At 36.1% G+C, this 15706-nt stretch overlaps 2 protein-coding genes across 2 annotated transcripts in view; both read right to left on the bottom strand.

Moving 5' to 3' along the window:
* The window catches only part of LOC142351794 (uncharacterized), a 338941-nt gene that overhangs the window by 143973 nt on the left and 179262 nt on the right, over positions 1–15706 (bottom strand). The window lies entirely within an intron of this gene.
* LOC142351795 (uncharacterized) overlaps positions 2956–15706 on the bottom strand; it is a 192012-nt gene continuing 179261 nt past the window's right edge. Inside the window, exons 5-9 of the mRNA XM_075403975.1 lie at positions 13970–14101; positions 13337–13428; positions 10836–10975; positions 4362–4500; positions 2956–3576 (exon numbers count right to left, since the gene is read on the bottom strand). Of these exons, the coding sequence (XP_075260090.1) occupies positions 3118–3576; positions 4362–4500; positions 10836–10975; positions 13337–13428; positions 13970–14101 (962 nt within the window). The 3' untranslated portion in view covers positions 2956–3117. The remainder of the gene's footprint in view (positions 3577–4361; positions 4501–10835; positions 10976–13336; positions 13429–13969; positions 14102–15706) is intronic.

The following is a 15706-nucleotide window of genomic DNA, read 5'->3' as shown; positions in this document are numbered from 1 at the left end:
TTGCAATCTTGGACAACCGACGATAACCGACGAGGTACTCAGCACAACAATGTGTCTTGTGGAACAAACACTTAACGCAAGACCCCTGACAGCATTAAGTGACGACCCTGAAGATTTGACAGCACTCACACCAAATCATTTCTTGCTAGGACGAGAGAACGCCAGTGCACCATTCATGCCATCCAGTGAACGCTACCACAACCTGAGAAAATCATTTAAAATGGCTCAAGCATATGCCGTCATGATCTGGAAAAGATGGACTCGCGAATATCTTCAACAATGGAAACAGAGATCGAAGTGGTCAAAAGAACATGCGCGAAACCTGAAAGAAGGCGAACTTGTTTGGCTAGTAGATGACTCTGTGAATATAAACTGGGACGAATCATTCAGATCTTCACTGGTAACAACGGTGTTGTAAGATCAGCGATTGTCAAAATGGCACATGGAGAGCTGAACCGGCCAGTCGTGAAGTTAGCGCCAGTATTCTATGATGGTGTTTCCGAGATCAAAAACAGGGCCAGCGATGTTGGCGCCACTTCAAATCAGCTATAAAAGCCATCAGACAGCAAGAAAAAACGATTGAAACTGAAAAAACTAAGATTTCGTCAAAACTCAAAAATGGTCAAAACTGAAAATTTTTACAAGTTGGGACCGAAAATCTGTACACCCCCCGATTTTTGGACGGCAAAACCCGAGCAACCTGAAGTTATGGCACACGGTTAGGGTTACCTCTGAACTACTCATGGACCCAACAAACGTTATTGCATCAGACCCACAACTGGATATTAGCACTTATATGGTGCAAAACTGACATTTTTCGATATTTTGTCATTTATTGTTAAGTTTCTTAAGATGTTTATTTATGATACTTTAGGTGACCATTAAAGGTCAAATACCGTACATTCGAGAAATTTAGAGCCACGTAATAACCATCCTTGCTTATGTCAACAAAAGCAAATATTGCAGTAATTTGACATTTACTATGTAAACAATGACCTACCAGTAGTGATGATGTTATAATCAATAAATTTTTGATTGTTCACTTTAACCCAATTAGTTGTTTAGTGAAACCGAATTGTATTTAGAGCCATTAGAAACTGTTATACAGAGCAGTTGGCTCTCAGATTGACTAAAATTTGATTCTTTAACAACTTTACTCTTTTCGCTAAGTGTTGCTAGGTCTTGAGATCTTGCGAATTTTAGGTTAGTTGAGCTTACACAACGAGAACTTAGCAATATTACTAACACTGGTTGAAGTCTTACAAACTCAGCACGAGATTGAACATAGATTATCACTTAGGATTTTCTTAACTTCAATCAAACAAATTAAAGTTACTGTCCTTTTATACGTCCGAGCGACTAACTATTTCGTTGAGATTGTTAGTCAATCGAACCCTGTGAAGAACCAGGCCGGCGTAAAACTCGAGAACCAGGCTCTGATATATCAGTTCCGCAGAGATTCTTGAGCAGCCGCAACATTTTAAATGAATTTCTGTTTGTCTCTATTTGTTCTTTTTGCAACCGCAAAAAAATTGAATAATGCCAGGTCTTAGTGCCCTCCTGTAAAAACGTATCTAATAAAAAAAATTGTTGGATGTTTTCAATTGCTATCTAATGGTTTCCTTTTCTTTGAAATTAATTGTTTTTAAAAATGTAAGTGAATTTTTTTTTAATTTTTTAAACTTTGATGTTCTTTTTTGTATAATTGTTACCGAGATTTATTACGGAGTGGTCTCATATATCTTCTAGTGAAGTAAAAAAAAATTTTGTTTAGATTCAGTTTTATCTGACGCTTTTTTGACCTAGTTGATAAGTTTTTTTTTTCAAATGAACATAAAGTTTTGGATGTAATTAATGTTTGTTGTTATTGGTGTTTGATTTTGTTGTTCGTCTTGACTTGCTTTCTTAATAATGACTGATCTCATCAATCTAATGCAGTATTTTTTACTCCCTTGAGATATTTGAGTAGGAGGTGGTCTTTTTGGTCATTTGAATTTTTGGGTGTTTTCTCTGTTCCTCATTTGGTTGACATTTATGCCAAACATGTGGATGAGAGGGGTCGGAAGTTTATATGCGGACTCACATTACCGAGCCTCCTTGTTCAGTATTTCAAGTCTAATGTGCTCCTCCACAACAGCAACTGATCTTTAGCTTTTGGACCTGGGAATATTTTATAACCCCTTCAAGGCCAGATCTCAACAAAGTTTTCTTAGTCAACCAGTATATCTGTCTATCAACCTATGTCAATTTTATTTTCTTGCATAATTACAGTTGTATTGCAGCCTTCTATCAATTGTAGTTTAATATACGGATAAGTGCGGTATTTCAGCTTTTAATTATGGAGGAGTTAAATTCAGGGGACTATTTACTGTAAAACTATTTCACAATACTGTCAGAGGCCCTCGAGGTTGTAAAATAGCTCCAACCAATTCTCAAGGAATTTCGAAAAAAATTAGGAAAACTATTTATTTCATGATCCAATCGCGAAAAATTTATCTTCAGTTCAACTGAAATTATTGATATGTGAGTACAAAGATTAGCGACAATTTCTAAACAGGGGTCTAAACAGTTGGTCAGTGAATTAGCAGTGAGTTAAACAATATACAATTTATAAATTCTATAGATTCAGTTATCGATTGAGATGTTGATTGCAACATGATGGTTTCGTCACCGATAAAATTTTGAGCTATTTTTTTCTAGCTATTTTTTTAATAACAAACATTAATCCATGAAATATGTTTTAGATGTGATTAATTTGTCATGTAACGAGCAACTATAATACGGCATCTCTACTAACAAATATTTTAAAAACCGAGCACTATTAAATAGATTATTAACCGAGCACTATTAAATAAATACTATTAACAAATATTTTGAAAACCGAGCACTATAATTGATATAATAGTTTAAAAAATTATTTAAAAATTTTTAGTTATAAAAATAAAGTTTCTCGATTTTAGATACTTGGGTTAACGTAAACCACCATGTTATTAAAAGTTCGAGCCTCGATAGAAAGAGAAAATGAGAGCGTTTTCTAAAAAACTTTGCTCAAAATTTTTTTTCGCAAAAAGACTGGTTCGAAATATGCGTCTACTGAGATATACCGACTTTTATAGTTTAAGCGCCGACCACCACACTTCGACTTCTCCAACAATCGGGTCGGGCTCCCCCACACTTCACAACCTTCTTAAGAGCGCTATCGAGAATCGCATACTCGTCATCGTTCAAGAGATACTTCGGAATCGTATAAGTAGTCCTATGAACAGTATTGAAATCATGATCTCCCTCCTTTGCTATCGGTTTTTGCTCTGGAATGAAAGCTTCAGTCTTTTTGTACTTCTTCGGAGTGAAAACTTTCCCTGTTGTAGTTTCACCGAAAAATTCACCCTGAACGGGAACCTGAGCCGAGTATTCCTTGAAGTCGCCGAATCGCTCTCGGGTCTGGACAGGCCACGGGACGAAGAACTCGTCATTCATCGTTTTCGAGTCGAACTTGGGAAGCTTGCCTCTTTCGTGGACGTTCGTCCTTTTAGGGGGGTTGTAGGCTAACGCGACGTCTTTCTTCGGAAACGATTCCTGTAAAGAGATTTAAAAAAATTGTATTACCAGATGAGAAATTAATAAAAGAAATTTTTGAATCTATTCTGTTCTATGAAGCCACTTTAATGAATGTCTCAACTAATGCAACTTTACGCTCAACGGTGGGCAATCGCTTTGATTAAATTTTATCAAGATCTTTCAAGAATAATTTGAAAATTTTTGGTCTAATTGGCCTTTTTTAAAAAGGTTCAAAATAACTCAAAAAAAGAAGAGAAAGTTCAAAAAATTGAACGCGGTTCAAATCGGATTTCTTAATTAATGCAGCCAAAACTGGGGGCTTATTATCTGTAAAAGTTTATTTCTGGTATCTTTAACAAACCAGCAAAATATCTGCAGTCATGCCCCCTGCTCTTAACTGAACTTCAGAAAGTTTAAAAGCGTTAAAATTCTCATTTTTCATCCACATATTCACATATTTAAAGCAGAAAATATGTTGATTCGCTGGAGTAAAACGACCACTTTGGTTATTACAAATTTAACTTACCTCGATGTACAAGATACTACATGACCAGGCAAAAAGTATTGTTGAAACATTGCGAAAAATATTGACTAAACCTCAGTTCGAAAAACTACCGATGAGTAATATTTTGCACTGCTTAGTCACAATTCGATTTGACAGAAGTTGCGCCATAGTCATATAAATGACGAGCACAAAATTCAAGCAAAAGCTGGAGAACTGTTTCCTTCGCATCCCTCGCCCAATTATTTTGGTCGGAGGGGGGTGGGTTATCTAAGAAAAATGGGAGTAAGCCATGTATTACCTTGGTTACGGTGACCCCGTCGACCTTTTCAGTGGGCGGATTGTATTCTTGAATGTCGTATCTGATCTCTGCTGGTCTCTTGTGCTTTGTGACGTCAAAGCCCTTATACGACTGACGTTGCCACGTATCATATATACCCCTAAAGTATCAAACATCATTAAATGTCTGTACTGACAATTGAAAGGGTACCCAAAAAAACAAGAAATGGATAAACTATTTTGTGATGCAAAAGCTGAATTATAGTTGGGTACATATTTTTACCAATTCCGAAATACCCAATCAATTCGCCAACACACCCAATTTCAGTATACGAAAATCTCCAACCAATTGTATCATTGTATTCTATGATCTGATTCTGCAATTAGCAGTAGTCATTTCAATTATGCAATGATCAACATTCAATTTCGAAGATTCTATGCGGACAAAAAGCGCTGCAAAATAAAATTTCAGCTCAAAATGCACAACTTAGAAATTTATCAGGAGTCATACATTCGAAATTTAAAAAAATGTATGAGCATAATTTTCATGGCGCTGAAAGTGTATACATTCAATAGACTTTCATTCTTCGGTTAGGACTACAACTACCATGATCAATTTTGGGGCAATCTAAAATATTAACAATCGAAAGCAGCAATCATATAACTCAATAACAAAATAAGTTTTCTGAATCCACTTTGCTATACAACTGTCAGTGCGACAGAACATTAACATATTTGACCACTAATATGCATGATAGGTATACGATTGAATGAAGCGAAGAAATAATAAACAGCTTACCATTACTAAAAACTGAAAATCAACAACATGGTCTGAAAGACTAAAAGAACACTCAAATTTATCAGAAATTAATAACAGTACGGCCCGGGTAGCCAAAAAATCTAATTTATATTTGCTATGCCTTAATTTGAATTAGGGATTATTAGCCCATTTTTTGTTCAGACTCCACATAGTGAATTAGCATTAATGCTCTTTGGAAACGATTAGAATCCCCCGCAATATAACTGATTAGCACCGGACGAGTTATTCTCAAATGACATGCAAAGGATCGAGAGAGATCGATTGTGACCGCTTCAACGGGGTATATAACTTCACCGTGTGGCTCCAAATGTATTCGTGATAGTACACTACAACAAGGATTTGTAATGAGAAAAAAAACAACTTTAGTGCACTTTTGAGTTGACTTCTAGTAGCAAACTGCCGCCAATTGAAATAGTTTAACTTTTAACTGGTTAAAATTTGTATGAGAACAATTTTTGAAAGCTTAAGAAACACGATTAGATTAATTTAAAAATTTCTGAAATAGTCACTACAATTTATCTACTTTGTCGCTGATTTCTCAATATATAACCATGCAAAGCACCTATAGCTTATCTATAGCTTTTCTATATCTTTGTAGACTTATTTTTGACTCTTAGAGATGCCGTGAGTCTGCTTGCAGATTTCCAATGACTGATTTCGATATTCAAGAAAATGGGCCACTACATAAAATGAAACTCTGTCGGATGACTAAAAATAGCCGGCAGATTGCCGGAAAATAGACGCGATAGACGATTGTGGCCTACCATGAATTGAAACAACTAAAGAAATAAGATTGACAGATCGACCACGAGCTTTTTAATAGACCACTAGACTTTTTGGGTTAGATTCGGACTGTCATTTTTACGAGACATATTTGCTCTACAAGGAAAAAACCCCAATGGAGCTTTTTTAAAATTAATATTCGATATTAAAACTCAAGACTCTATTACTCAGGAATTAGGGCATATAAGTTTGGCACTACTTAGATGCACACTATTGACCTTTAATTAGTATATGTTCATAAAATTTAAAGTTCCATAAGTTAGTTCAGAAGTCATTTTTTAAGTGAGCTAAGTCACGCAATAGACCTGAAAGCAGAAATGACGTCACGGACACAAATTTTAACTGCAAAGCAGTAGAAGTCACTGAAGTCATTGAAAAAGTCAATTCCAAGAAGTCAGGGTAAGACAAATAAAAAATCTGTTCGACGAAATAAAAAATAGTAGCGCAATAATAGCCGCCTGGAATTGCTGACGCGGCTATTAAAAAACCTCAAAGAACAAGTCAAAAACGCAAAATTCTGAGCGCTTGACGGGAGTGCATTTGGATCTCTTCAACAATCTCCCCTTTGCTACTTAACAGAGAATCACTCCTTTCTGTGCTTTGCTGCACCACTAGATTCCTTGGCGTAGTTTAGATAGCCTAAGATCAGTTTGTGCAATTGCGGGCCTTTTTTCACGGTCATGCCTCCCATGCCTTTCTTGGGGGATGTCATTCAAAAATCGCTAGTCGGTTAATAACAGCGAAACCGCGACGCGCTCCTATTGACCCAACTGTCGGAAATTCTGTTTGCCTTATATTCTAGTTCGGCTAATTCTCATAGCAGAGTTTCTTCCATTCTATTTAGTTTAAAATACTATGCACATGCTTGGAAATTTATTACTCGTCTCTGATTAGTTAATATATAGCTCGCTTAAATTTAGAATTCTATTTAAGAATAACGCCCCTTTCGTGACAAGGGGACAATTGTTGAAACGATCCGTGGATTTTGTTTGTATTTGAATAGTTTCCATTTTTTAACGTGGTCAAAATAAAAATCACAAGCACTCACACGCGCTTTTTGTAACCTTAAAACATTGCAACTTCAGTTTTTAGTCCATAATAACATTTAAAATCAGCCTTAGTTTCCGAACCAACCAAGCAATAACGAAAACAAAATCAAAAATCTATTTAACTTTTTAGCATAATATAGTGGTTCAATCCCTCTATCTCCACATTTTTATTCACAACGATCGCATGTAAACCAAAGATATGAAATGTATTCTTTAAAATATTTAGTTGGCGAATAATTGATTTTTATCATGTGATTTCTGAAACTGATAATAAATGCTTATTTTCAAAAGTTACGTCTTTAAAGGTTTTAGCGTAACGCAGCTTTCAGTATCGCTTGAAACACGCACGTTCAAATTTTTAAATGCCAGATCTCTGCATTGCCAGATCCAACAAAATCAGATTTTCCTACATACGGTGCCGGATTTCAAACTAATAAGTTTGTGTTTCAAGCAAGGTCACCTTGTTACGTGAACTTGCTTCCAAAGGCAACCTACATTTCCAAAAGTTTCCCCGGTTCTCGAGTAATGCCAGATTTTCTTAGTGACCTCATCAGAGTCACGTAAACTACACATCAGCTATCTTGAGCAATAAGTACGGTTAGTTGTCATTTGATGAGTCAAAATTTTGTAAATACGATTACTCCTTTCAGCTATGAGGGGGCAATTAAATATGGCACTGCATATGAACTATTAGCCACTAGACCATTGTATACCAAGATGAGAAGTTGATCGCTCTCAGTATTAGCTAAAACTGATTGTTAATAAAACGAAACAAAATTCCAGAACATAGTCGGCAGATTGCCGGAAAATAACCATGTCATTTTATTTGATACACATACGGTCTATAAGGAAAAAACCCCCAAAAGAGCTTTTTCAAAATTGATTGCCGAAATCAAAAACTCAAGTCTAATACTCAAGAATTAGGGCATATAAGTTTGGCACAAATTAGATGCACACTATTGATCTTTAATCAGTAAATGTTCATAAAATTTAAAGTTTCATAAGTTAGTTCCGAAGTCATTTTTTTGAGTGAGGTAAGTCACGCAATTAAAAAAAGCAGAAATGACGTCACGAACACAAATTTTAAATGCAAAGCAGTAGAAGTCACTGAAGTTATTAAAAAAAACAGAAAATCAATGTCAAAACGCCGCATGCGAACAAAAAACCACAAACGAGAAATACAAAATTTGGTTCAAACAAAACATTACGCCTAGAATGAACTATGAATGGATTGCGAAAACCATTCAGAAAAAAAATCCGATCCAAAAAATCGAAAAAACAGTAAAAATCAAAGTGAAATTGCCGCATGTGAACAAAAAACCACTAGCGAGAAAGCGAAATTTTGTTCAAACACTATTTTCTCACTCTACTTTAAAATTAGAGCGAAAAAATTTCACGCCGCAAAACCACTCGCTTTTTCGCTCCATTTCCTGTTTTGGCGTGACCAAAATCCCCACCCCAATTTGACAACAAAAAAAATCATGAAAATGTGTGAACAGATCTTTAAAAAAAAGATCCAATACAATTCAAATTCTTTGAATTGTAAAAAACATAACAGGACAAGTCCTGACGTACAATTCAAAAAATTTCCATTGACTAAAGAAAAAAATAGACCTAGAACGGACTATGAGTGAAATGGGAGAACTATTTAGAAAAAAAGGTAGAAAAAAAAATTAAAAAAACAGTAAAAATCAAAGTGAAATTGCCGTATGTGAGCACAACACCACTAGCGAGAAATAGAAATTAGGTTCAAACAAAAAACTAGGCCCAGAGTGAACTATGAGTGGATTAAAAAAAACATTTAGAAAAAAAACCCGATCAAAAAAATTTAAAAAAAAAAACAGTAAAAAACAAGGTAAAATTGCGGCATGTGAAAAGAAAACCACCAGCGAGAAAGCGAATTTTTTGAAACATCGTTTTCTCACTCTACTTTAAAATTAGAGCGAAAAAAGTTCACGCCGCAAAACCACTCGATTTTTCGTTTAATTTCCTGCTTCGGCGTGACCAAAATCACAATTCCAAATTGACTTCAAAAATTATGAAAATGTGTGAACAGATATTAAAAAAAACATAGCCGGAAGAATTCCGGAAAGGACTCGAAGGAAAAAATTGCCCATAATTATGACTAAAGGAAGAATAGAAACGGCATTCAAAACCAAAATTAACAAAAAAACTAGAAAATGAATTTTTTTAATAGTACAAGGAAACATAAACCCGAGTAAAGTTCCTTTGCTATTAGAGCAATGAAAAGCTCGCAAAACAAGGGGCAATTCATAATAGGCTAAAAAACATAATAGATTTTTTTTAAAAAGAAAAACTGCAAAAAAGTAGGAAAAATGGTTTAAAATTTCTCAATTGTTCTGTCAATTTTTCTAAGAAAAATGATTTATACCAAGAAAACTTTAGTCAATTGGTATCTGAATATTCTTAAATTACAAGCTTCTATTCAAATCCCACTTAAAGCATTGAAACAAAAAAACAGGCAATAAATCATTAAATTTCGTCTAAAAATCAGTAAAACTGATCAAAAACCTCCAAATTAGCATTAAACTCAAATTAACAGCTTGAAACCTTCAATTCATATCAAAACAAGCCTAAAACAAATACAATAACATAACCGACTAACGTCGGGCAAATTGCTCTCAAACGACCGGCGAGCGGTTGGCTTCGTCAGTAGCTAGCCACGGGGGGCGGGGGGGGGGTGCACCGGAGGCTGATGGTGGGGGACACTGGGTTGGGGGGGGGGGGGCAACAGCGCGGTGGGGGGTGGCGGCAATAGTGGGGGTGGGGGGTCAACAGGGGGGGGGGGTGTCTCAACCCCTTAGAACCGCCCTTCAGACCATAAGTATAAGTCTCCAAAACAGTTTGAGCTGAAACAGAGCTGAAAGGCTCTAAGAGCACTTAATGCCCGCTGGGCGCTACCTGTTTATCCCGTTTTTGAGGACGAAAAGTCAAAAGCGTCAGACGAAAAATCGGTCAAGCGAAAAATCGCATAAAAAAAGACCAACAGGACTAATATAATTGCTACAAACTTCGTTTGAGAGCAATTAATAATAATCAAACCTCATAACCATCAAAACTGCTTTTAAAAGCCGCACGTGAGCAAAAAAATTTGCTCGCTTAGAGAACATTTTTTCACACATCAATTTCTCGCTCCCTCAAAAACACCGGTATGAACAAAAACCACTCTCTTTTCGCTGTGCTCTTCACTTTTGTGCAGCACCAAAATCACTCCAATTTTTTTCACGCGTTTGATTTCCCGCTTAAAAAATCACCCCAATAAAATTGATTAAAAAAGGACTTCTCCAATACTCCTATTCGAATCGTAAAAAGACAGCGCGCTAATGCAATTCAAATTCTTTGAATTGTAAAAAAAAATTAGGAGCGCAATAATAGCCGCCTGGAATTGCTGACGCGGCTATTAAAAAGTACAAGTTTCCTTATATAGTCATATCTAGAAAAATAATCAATGAGTTGTTTCAATCATACAATCAACAGCACTACTATCGTTGACTAAAGAAAAAACTTCTTTGATCGGTTGTGGCGTAGTCTTATTATCACTACGGATAGTCTCATTTGGGAAGACAAAGAACATGACTCGAATAAAACAGCCAAAAATAAATTTTTCATTTTTTAAGTAGCACTCAATTGTGATGACCACAAATTTGGTTGTATAAAATATTTCTAATCGCTACGAAAAAAATAACTGATTCAAGTTACTACGATAAGGAAAGTTACTAAGAGACAGAAAATACTACAATCCTATCTATTTATCAAAACCCACAAATAGACCGGATTAATAGCATTCAACTCTACCTCTTTTAAGTGATGAACGAGTACTAACTTGGCGTCCTTATCCACAGCAATGTTGTTTGGCTGTGGCAACATTGGTCCTCTGTGGCACTTGGAGGCGTCCTTGTCTTTATAGTCAGACATATATTTGGTCACCCCGTAAAATGCCCCTCGGGTGTCTTCACTCGGCATCTAACAAAACAACAACAACAAATAGCTCATCTGGAGCGGAGCAGACATATATCCACTTTTGGGTACTATCCATGAAGGATATGTTGATTTCAGAATCCGTGAGTTAACCAGCTGCATGTTTTGTAAATATGGTATGGTCTTCTGCATAGCCTAATATGGCGTCATAGGTTCTTTAAAATAATTGGATATGACTATTCGAAATCGCGCAAATAGAATTAGGGAGAATTGTTCTCAGACGACTGGCGAGGGCGTCGCCATGGTAGTCACTAGCTAAGCCTAGGAAGCCCATCTTTAGTAGTTTGAGGGAGGCTGCATGGGGGATGAGGGCGGATGGGGTATAAGTTTGGTGGAGGTATGGAGGCATCCAAAGGGTTGGTGTGATGGGGTGGGTGAATGGGTGGGTGGGGGGCATTGAAACAGAGACAATAGGCTTTCAAACAAATTTACGTCTACTCAGCAGCTTCAGTGAATCGCGTACTTAGAGACTAATAACTCCTCATTAACTTAATGTCCTCGGGCTTTATGAGGTTATGCCGTTTCTCAAGACCAAAATTTGGAGGTCAGACAAAAGACGATAGCGCGAAAGATCACATTAATAAAGACAAGCAGGATGCTAAAATAGAAAGAAAACATAAATTGAAACGGAAGATATTTTGCATTAATGCCAGGAAAATTGCCTTGAACCTCGAAATTTTGCTCTAACATGCATACCTAAAATAAAATATTGTAAAACTGCAATACTGCTGAAAATTTCAAATTTTATGATGTATCATGTAGTCACTTTTATCGACAGCAAGTTGCTAAATTCATTGCACTAGAGTTTGCATTATCCTTTTCGCAATTTTTCAAAACCTCAATACTGCTATAGAACCGAAAAAATGCTAGTAATTTTTATAGCACTGATCAACTACTGAAACCTCTTAGTAAAAACAAATATATTGTTAGAACGATAAAATATTAGGCAGTTGGTCGCAACAATTTGCATTTCTCATCAATAACCAAACCTACCCGATTACTGTCGGACGAATGGTTATCAAAAAGCAGACAAAGGATTGGCTTTGGTAGTCGTTAGCTTAAACTTAGAGTACATATCATTGGGTTGAGGTTGGTGGGCCAAGAATTTGGGGTGCAGAGGGCAGGAAAGGGAGGAGGGGTATCCAAACAACCTAAAATTTTCTTTTCCACTGTAAAATTACGACTAAACAATTTGGCGGGGGTGACTTGGGGTTTCGTGAAGGGGGAGTAGAGTGGTAAAACTCTAAACAACCACCGTGAAATTATGTCCGCACAACAATTTCAGTTATCGCAGACTAGAAAAGATTTTAGAGAACTAATCAGCGACTTAATGCCCTAGAATTTTACCAGTTCATCTAGTTTCGCAGGAAGAAAAAGTCACAAAAATTGGGCAGTCAGACGAAAAATCGGTAGAACAGGAGATTGCATTAAAAAACCAACGGGACTAGCATAGTTGTTACAATTGAGAGCAACTAATTATAGTTTCATTGCGCCAATCAGATATTGAATTGCTTTTTTTTCTTCAACGGAATAAAACTATCAGCTCAATTTAATATACCATTTTTTCTATATTTGAGGCTTAAATTCTTAAAATCTATTTTCCTGCGTCTATAATCTTAAAATAACTGATAGATCACAGAAGTCAATATCTTGATTCATATTTGATAGGAACATCGACAAATGCACATTTTAAGTCAATTGATGTTGGTACTGAAAACCAGATTGCGTGGGTTGCACTTTAGAGTGTCGATATTGATTCGATTTCGATGTTCATTGTCTAAGCTGGTTGTGAAATATCTGATTAACCAAAATTGCTTTAAGAGGCATCAAACTACAGAAGTGTTTAATTTAACAAAAAATTACAAAGATTATTCTAAGGAAAAAATCGGAAACGAAGTAATGTAGATAGCCTGAACTAAAGAACAACGAAGAAACGTTTGAAATCAGTAGAAGCATGCAACTTACCGTTCGCTCTTTTAGATACCACTTAAAAGAGATATAATGATATAATCCCAAACCAGCCTTCAACCCAACCAGCCGCAATCCAGTAAAGAATGGCTGATTTTTGATAAATTCGAGATTAAAATTGAAATACAATACATTTAAAAATTATTTAAAATCGGATGTTTCATATTCATGTGTGAACAATTTTTGTTTTCATTCGATTGTGGGAACAAACGAATATGTGTTTCTGAACCGATAATGGCGTATATATCAAAAAGAGGTTGTACGCGCTATTATAATTTATGGAAAGGTGTTAGTATTAGAAGGATGTAAAAATATCATTTGTCATATTCTATCGAGGAGAGAGGGGGGGAATGGAAGACGGGAAAGATGAATGAATACCTTGACAATGGGTTTGTAATTGATAGCTTTCTGCTCTTTCCCGACTGTTGATTTGTATGTAGCGTTGTTAACTGTCAAATGATCAAAATCACCTGAAAACAACATGAAATTATAAGGATAGGATGATTAACGACATGATTCGACAAACTGTATTTCCAATCATGGAAAAGGATTGAAAACGCAAAAACAAATCACAAGTTAAAAAGAACGACAAAAAAGAAGGGCAAAAGACATATGTTTTTAGCTTTTCGTGTTTTTTTTAAAAAGGGAAACTAAAATTATTGCAAAACTTTCCGAAAACAAACAATTGCAACCACACACAAGGCGACACACGCCATTAGGCCATTTTATTATTGGAAAATCATATACTAGGTTTGGAGGTTAGTTTCATAAACAATCAAATATGAATTGACAAGGGCATTAACAAAGAATTCTTAAAAGTCCACTTGATTCTATATCAAAATAAAATACTGCAAACTTGTGGACATCTATTTGTAATTTCTGTAATCAGAACTTGATTTCATCATCCCGTCTAAATCACTGACTTTTGCCTGTAATCGTAATTACACAAGTTCATAAAACTGTTACCAGATAAACTTTACCAGATAAATGTTGTTGTTCATTTGGACTAACCTTCTGTGCCAAGTTTGACAGTCGGCGCGGCCATTTTTACAGCCTCTGGTTTTGGCGCGTATTTGCCTGGGAACTGTTGCTTCGTCTCGGTCACTTCACTTATAGGTTCACCCTTCGGGAAAATGATTGAATCTTAAACACAATCAAAACGTTACATTCTATTCGCCGCTCCAAAAGATTAATTAAATATATTTGGAATTTTAAGGTACCGAAAAACCTGGAACTTGTTGAGAAAAAAAACGAACTTTTTAATTAAATACACTAAATTAGACTATAATGGTAAGCCTACAATGGCTCAAGCTACCGAATAATTGGTACCAATAATGGAAGCTGAGTAAGCTTTAGGTGTACAAGCAGGATGGCGCAGCGGAAGCGTGCTGGGCCCATAACCCAGAGGTCGGTAGATCGAAACTACCTCCTGCTAAGCTTTTTAACAAATGAATAACTTTTCGTATCTGCATAGAATTAAAGTATGGCTTAGTCCGAAGCTTTGTCGCAGCATTCACCAAAACTCTTCAAGTATAAAACTCAGTGAAAGTTTTTTTTTACACTCAAAGATTTCAAAAATGTGGTTTAGAATGAAACTGTTCAAAAAAATGAAAGGTATACTGAATTGAACGAACTCAGAATGAAGCATTCGTTTATTGCAGTCAGTCATTTTCATGTATTTCATTTTGTTAGGGGGTCTAAGCAGCTACTGTGAGAATGGACCAGACCAGTATTGGATACGAACCAGCATCTCTTACTCCCAGGTTGCTCATCATACACAATTCTTAGTAGTCATACTAGGTCATATATGATTCCTAGTATTCATACAAGGTCATATATGATTTGTATGATTTCTTAGTAGTCACACAAGGATCATATATGATTTCCAAGAAATCATACAAAAAAATTCAAAGCCTAAAAACTGTATATTTTTCATTTTCTTTTGATGCTGAAAAAAATACAATCCTAGTGTGCTACCCATTTACACCAACTTGTCTCACGCTCTCGAACTTGGCCAACTCTTATAACCCGCTCTCGCGTCTTTCTTGTTCCTCAAGGCTTCATTTCTCTAGCCAAGTATACGTTGAAATAGTAGAGCTTCTTGTCAAGCTTATCTTATGCACAATTTACATTAGGTCGTTCTCTCTCAACGTTCGATCACATTTTGAAGATCAATGACAGATAAATCTCACTGGCGTATGAGTCGCCCAGCTTAACAAAAGACTCTTTCAAATAGACTATTCGCAGGTTTAGGAGTCATCGGAAATTCAAGGAAGAGTACGTTGGTTCTGTCCTAACGTCAATTTGATTGGTTTACAATATTCAGGTCAGTCTCCAAGTGAGTTATTCGCTGATCTCTATCAGAGCCTCCATTCGTTTACATTATCAGCATCTACTCAGTGGAAAAAAATGAGGCTTTTGATCATAAAAAGTTCTTCGACCAGAAAGGAAAACCGTGAGGAAAAAAGTAAATTCATCGTGGACACAGCATGAAGCAGGCTCTCCACTGCCGATACTTGTCGGAATGTCAGGACAAGGAAACCAAGCTTACAATAAAGACAAAAATGCCCTTACAATAAATCGGGCACTTTGGATGTATTTGGTGACCATGCACTCATAAGCCGACGACGGAAAGGTTGCACCCTTAAGACATGGCAGGATCTGCGACTGAATTGGCACAGCATGTTTATCAGCTCAAATGTCTTCAATAGTCAAAAAACATAGAATTCAACGTTTATTTGTCGCAAC

This window comes from Convolutriloba macropyga, chromosome 13 (assembly GCF_964194025.1).
Source record: "Convolutriloba macropyga chromosome 13, txConMacr16.3, whole genome shotgun sequence".
NCBI classification, from domain to species: Eukaryota; Metazoa; Xenacoelomorpha; order Acoela; family Convolutidae; genus Convolutriloba; species Convolutriloba macropyga.
This window is presented reverse-complemented; position numbering and strand designations above follow the sequence as displayed.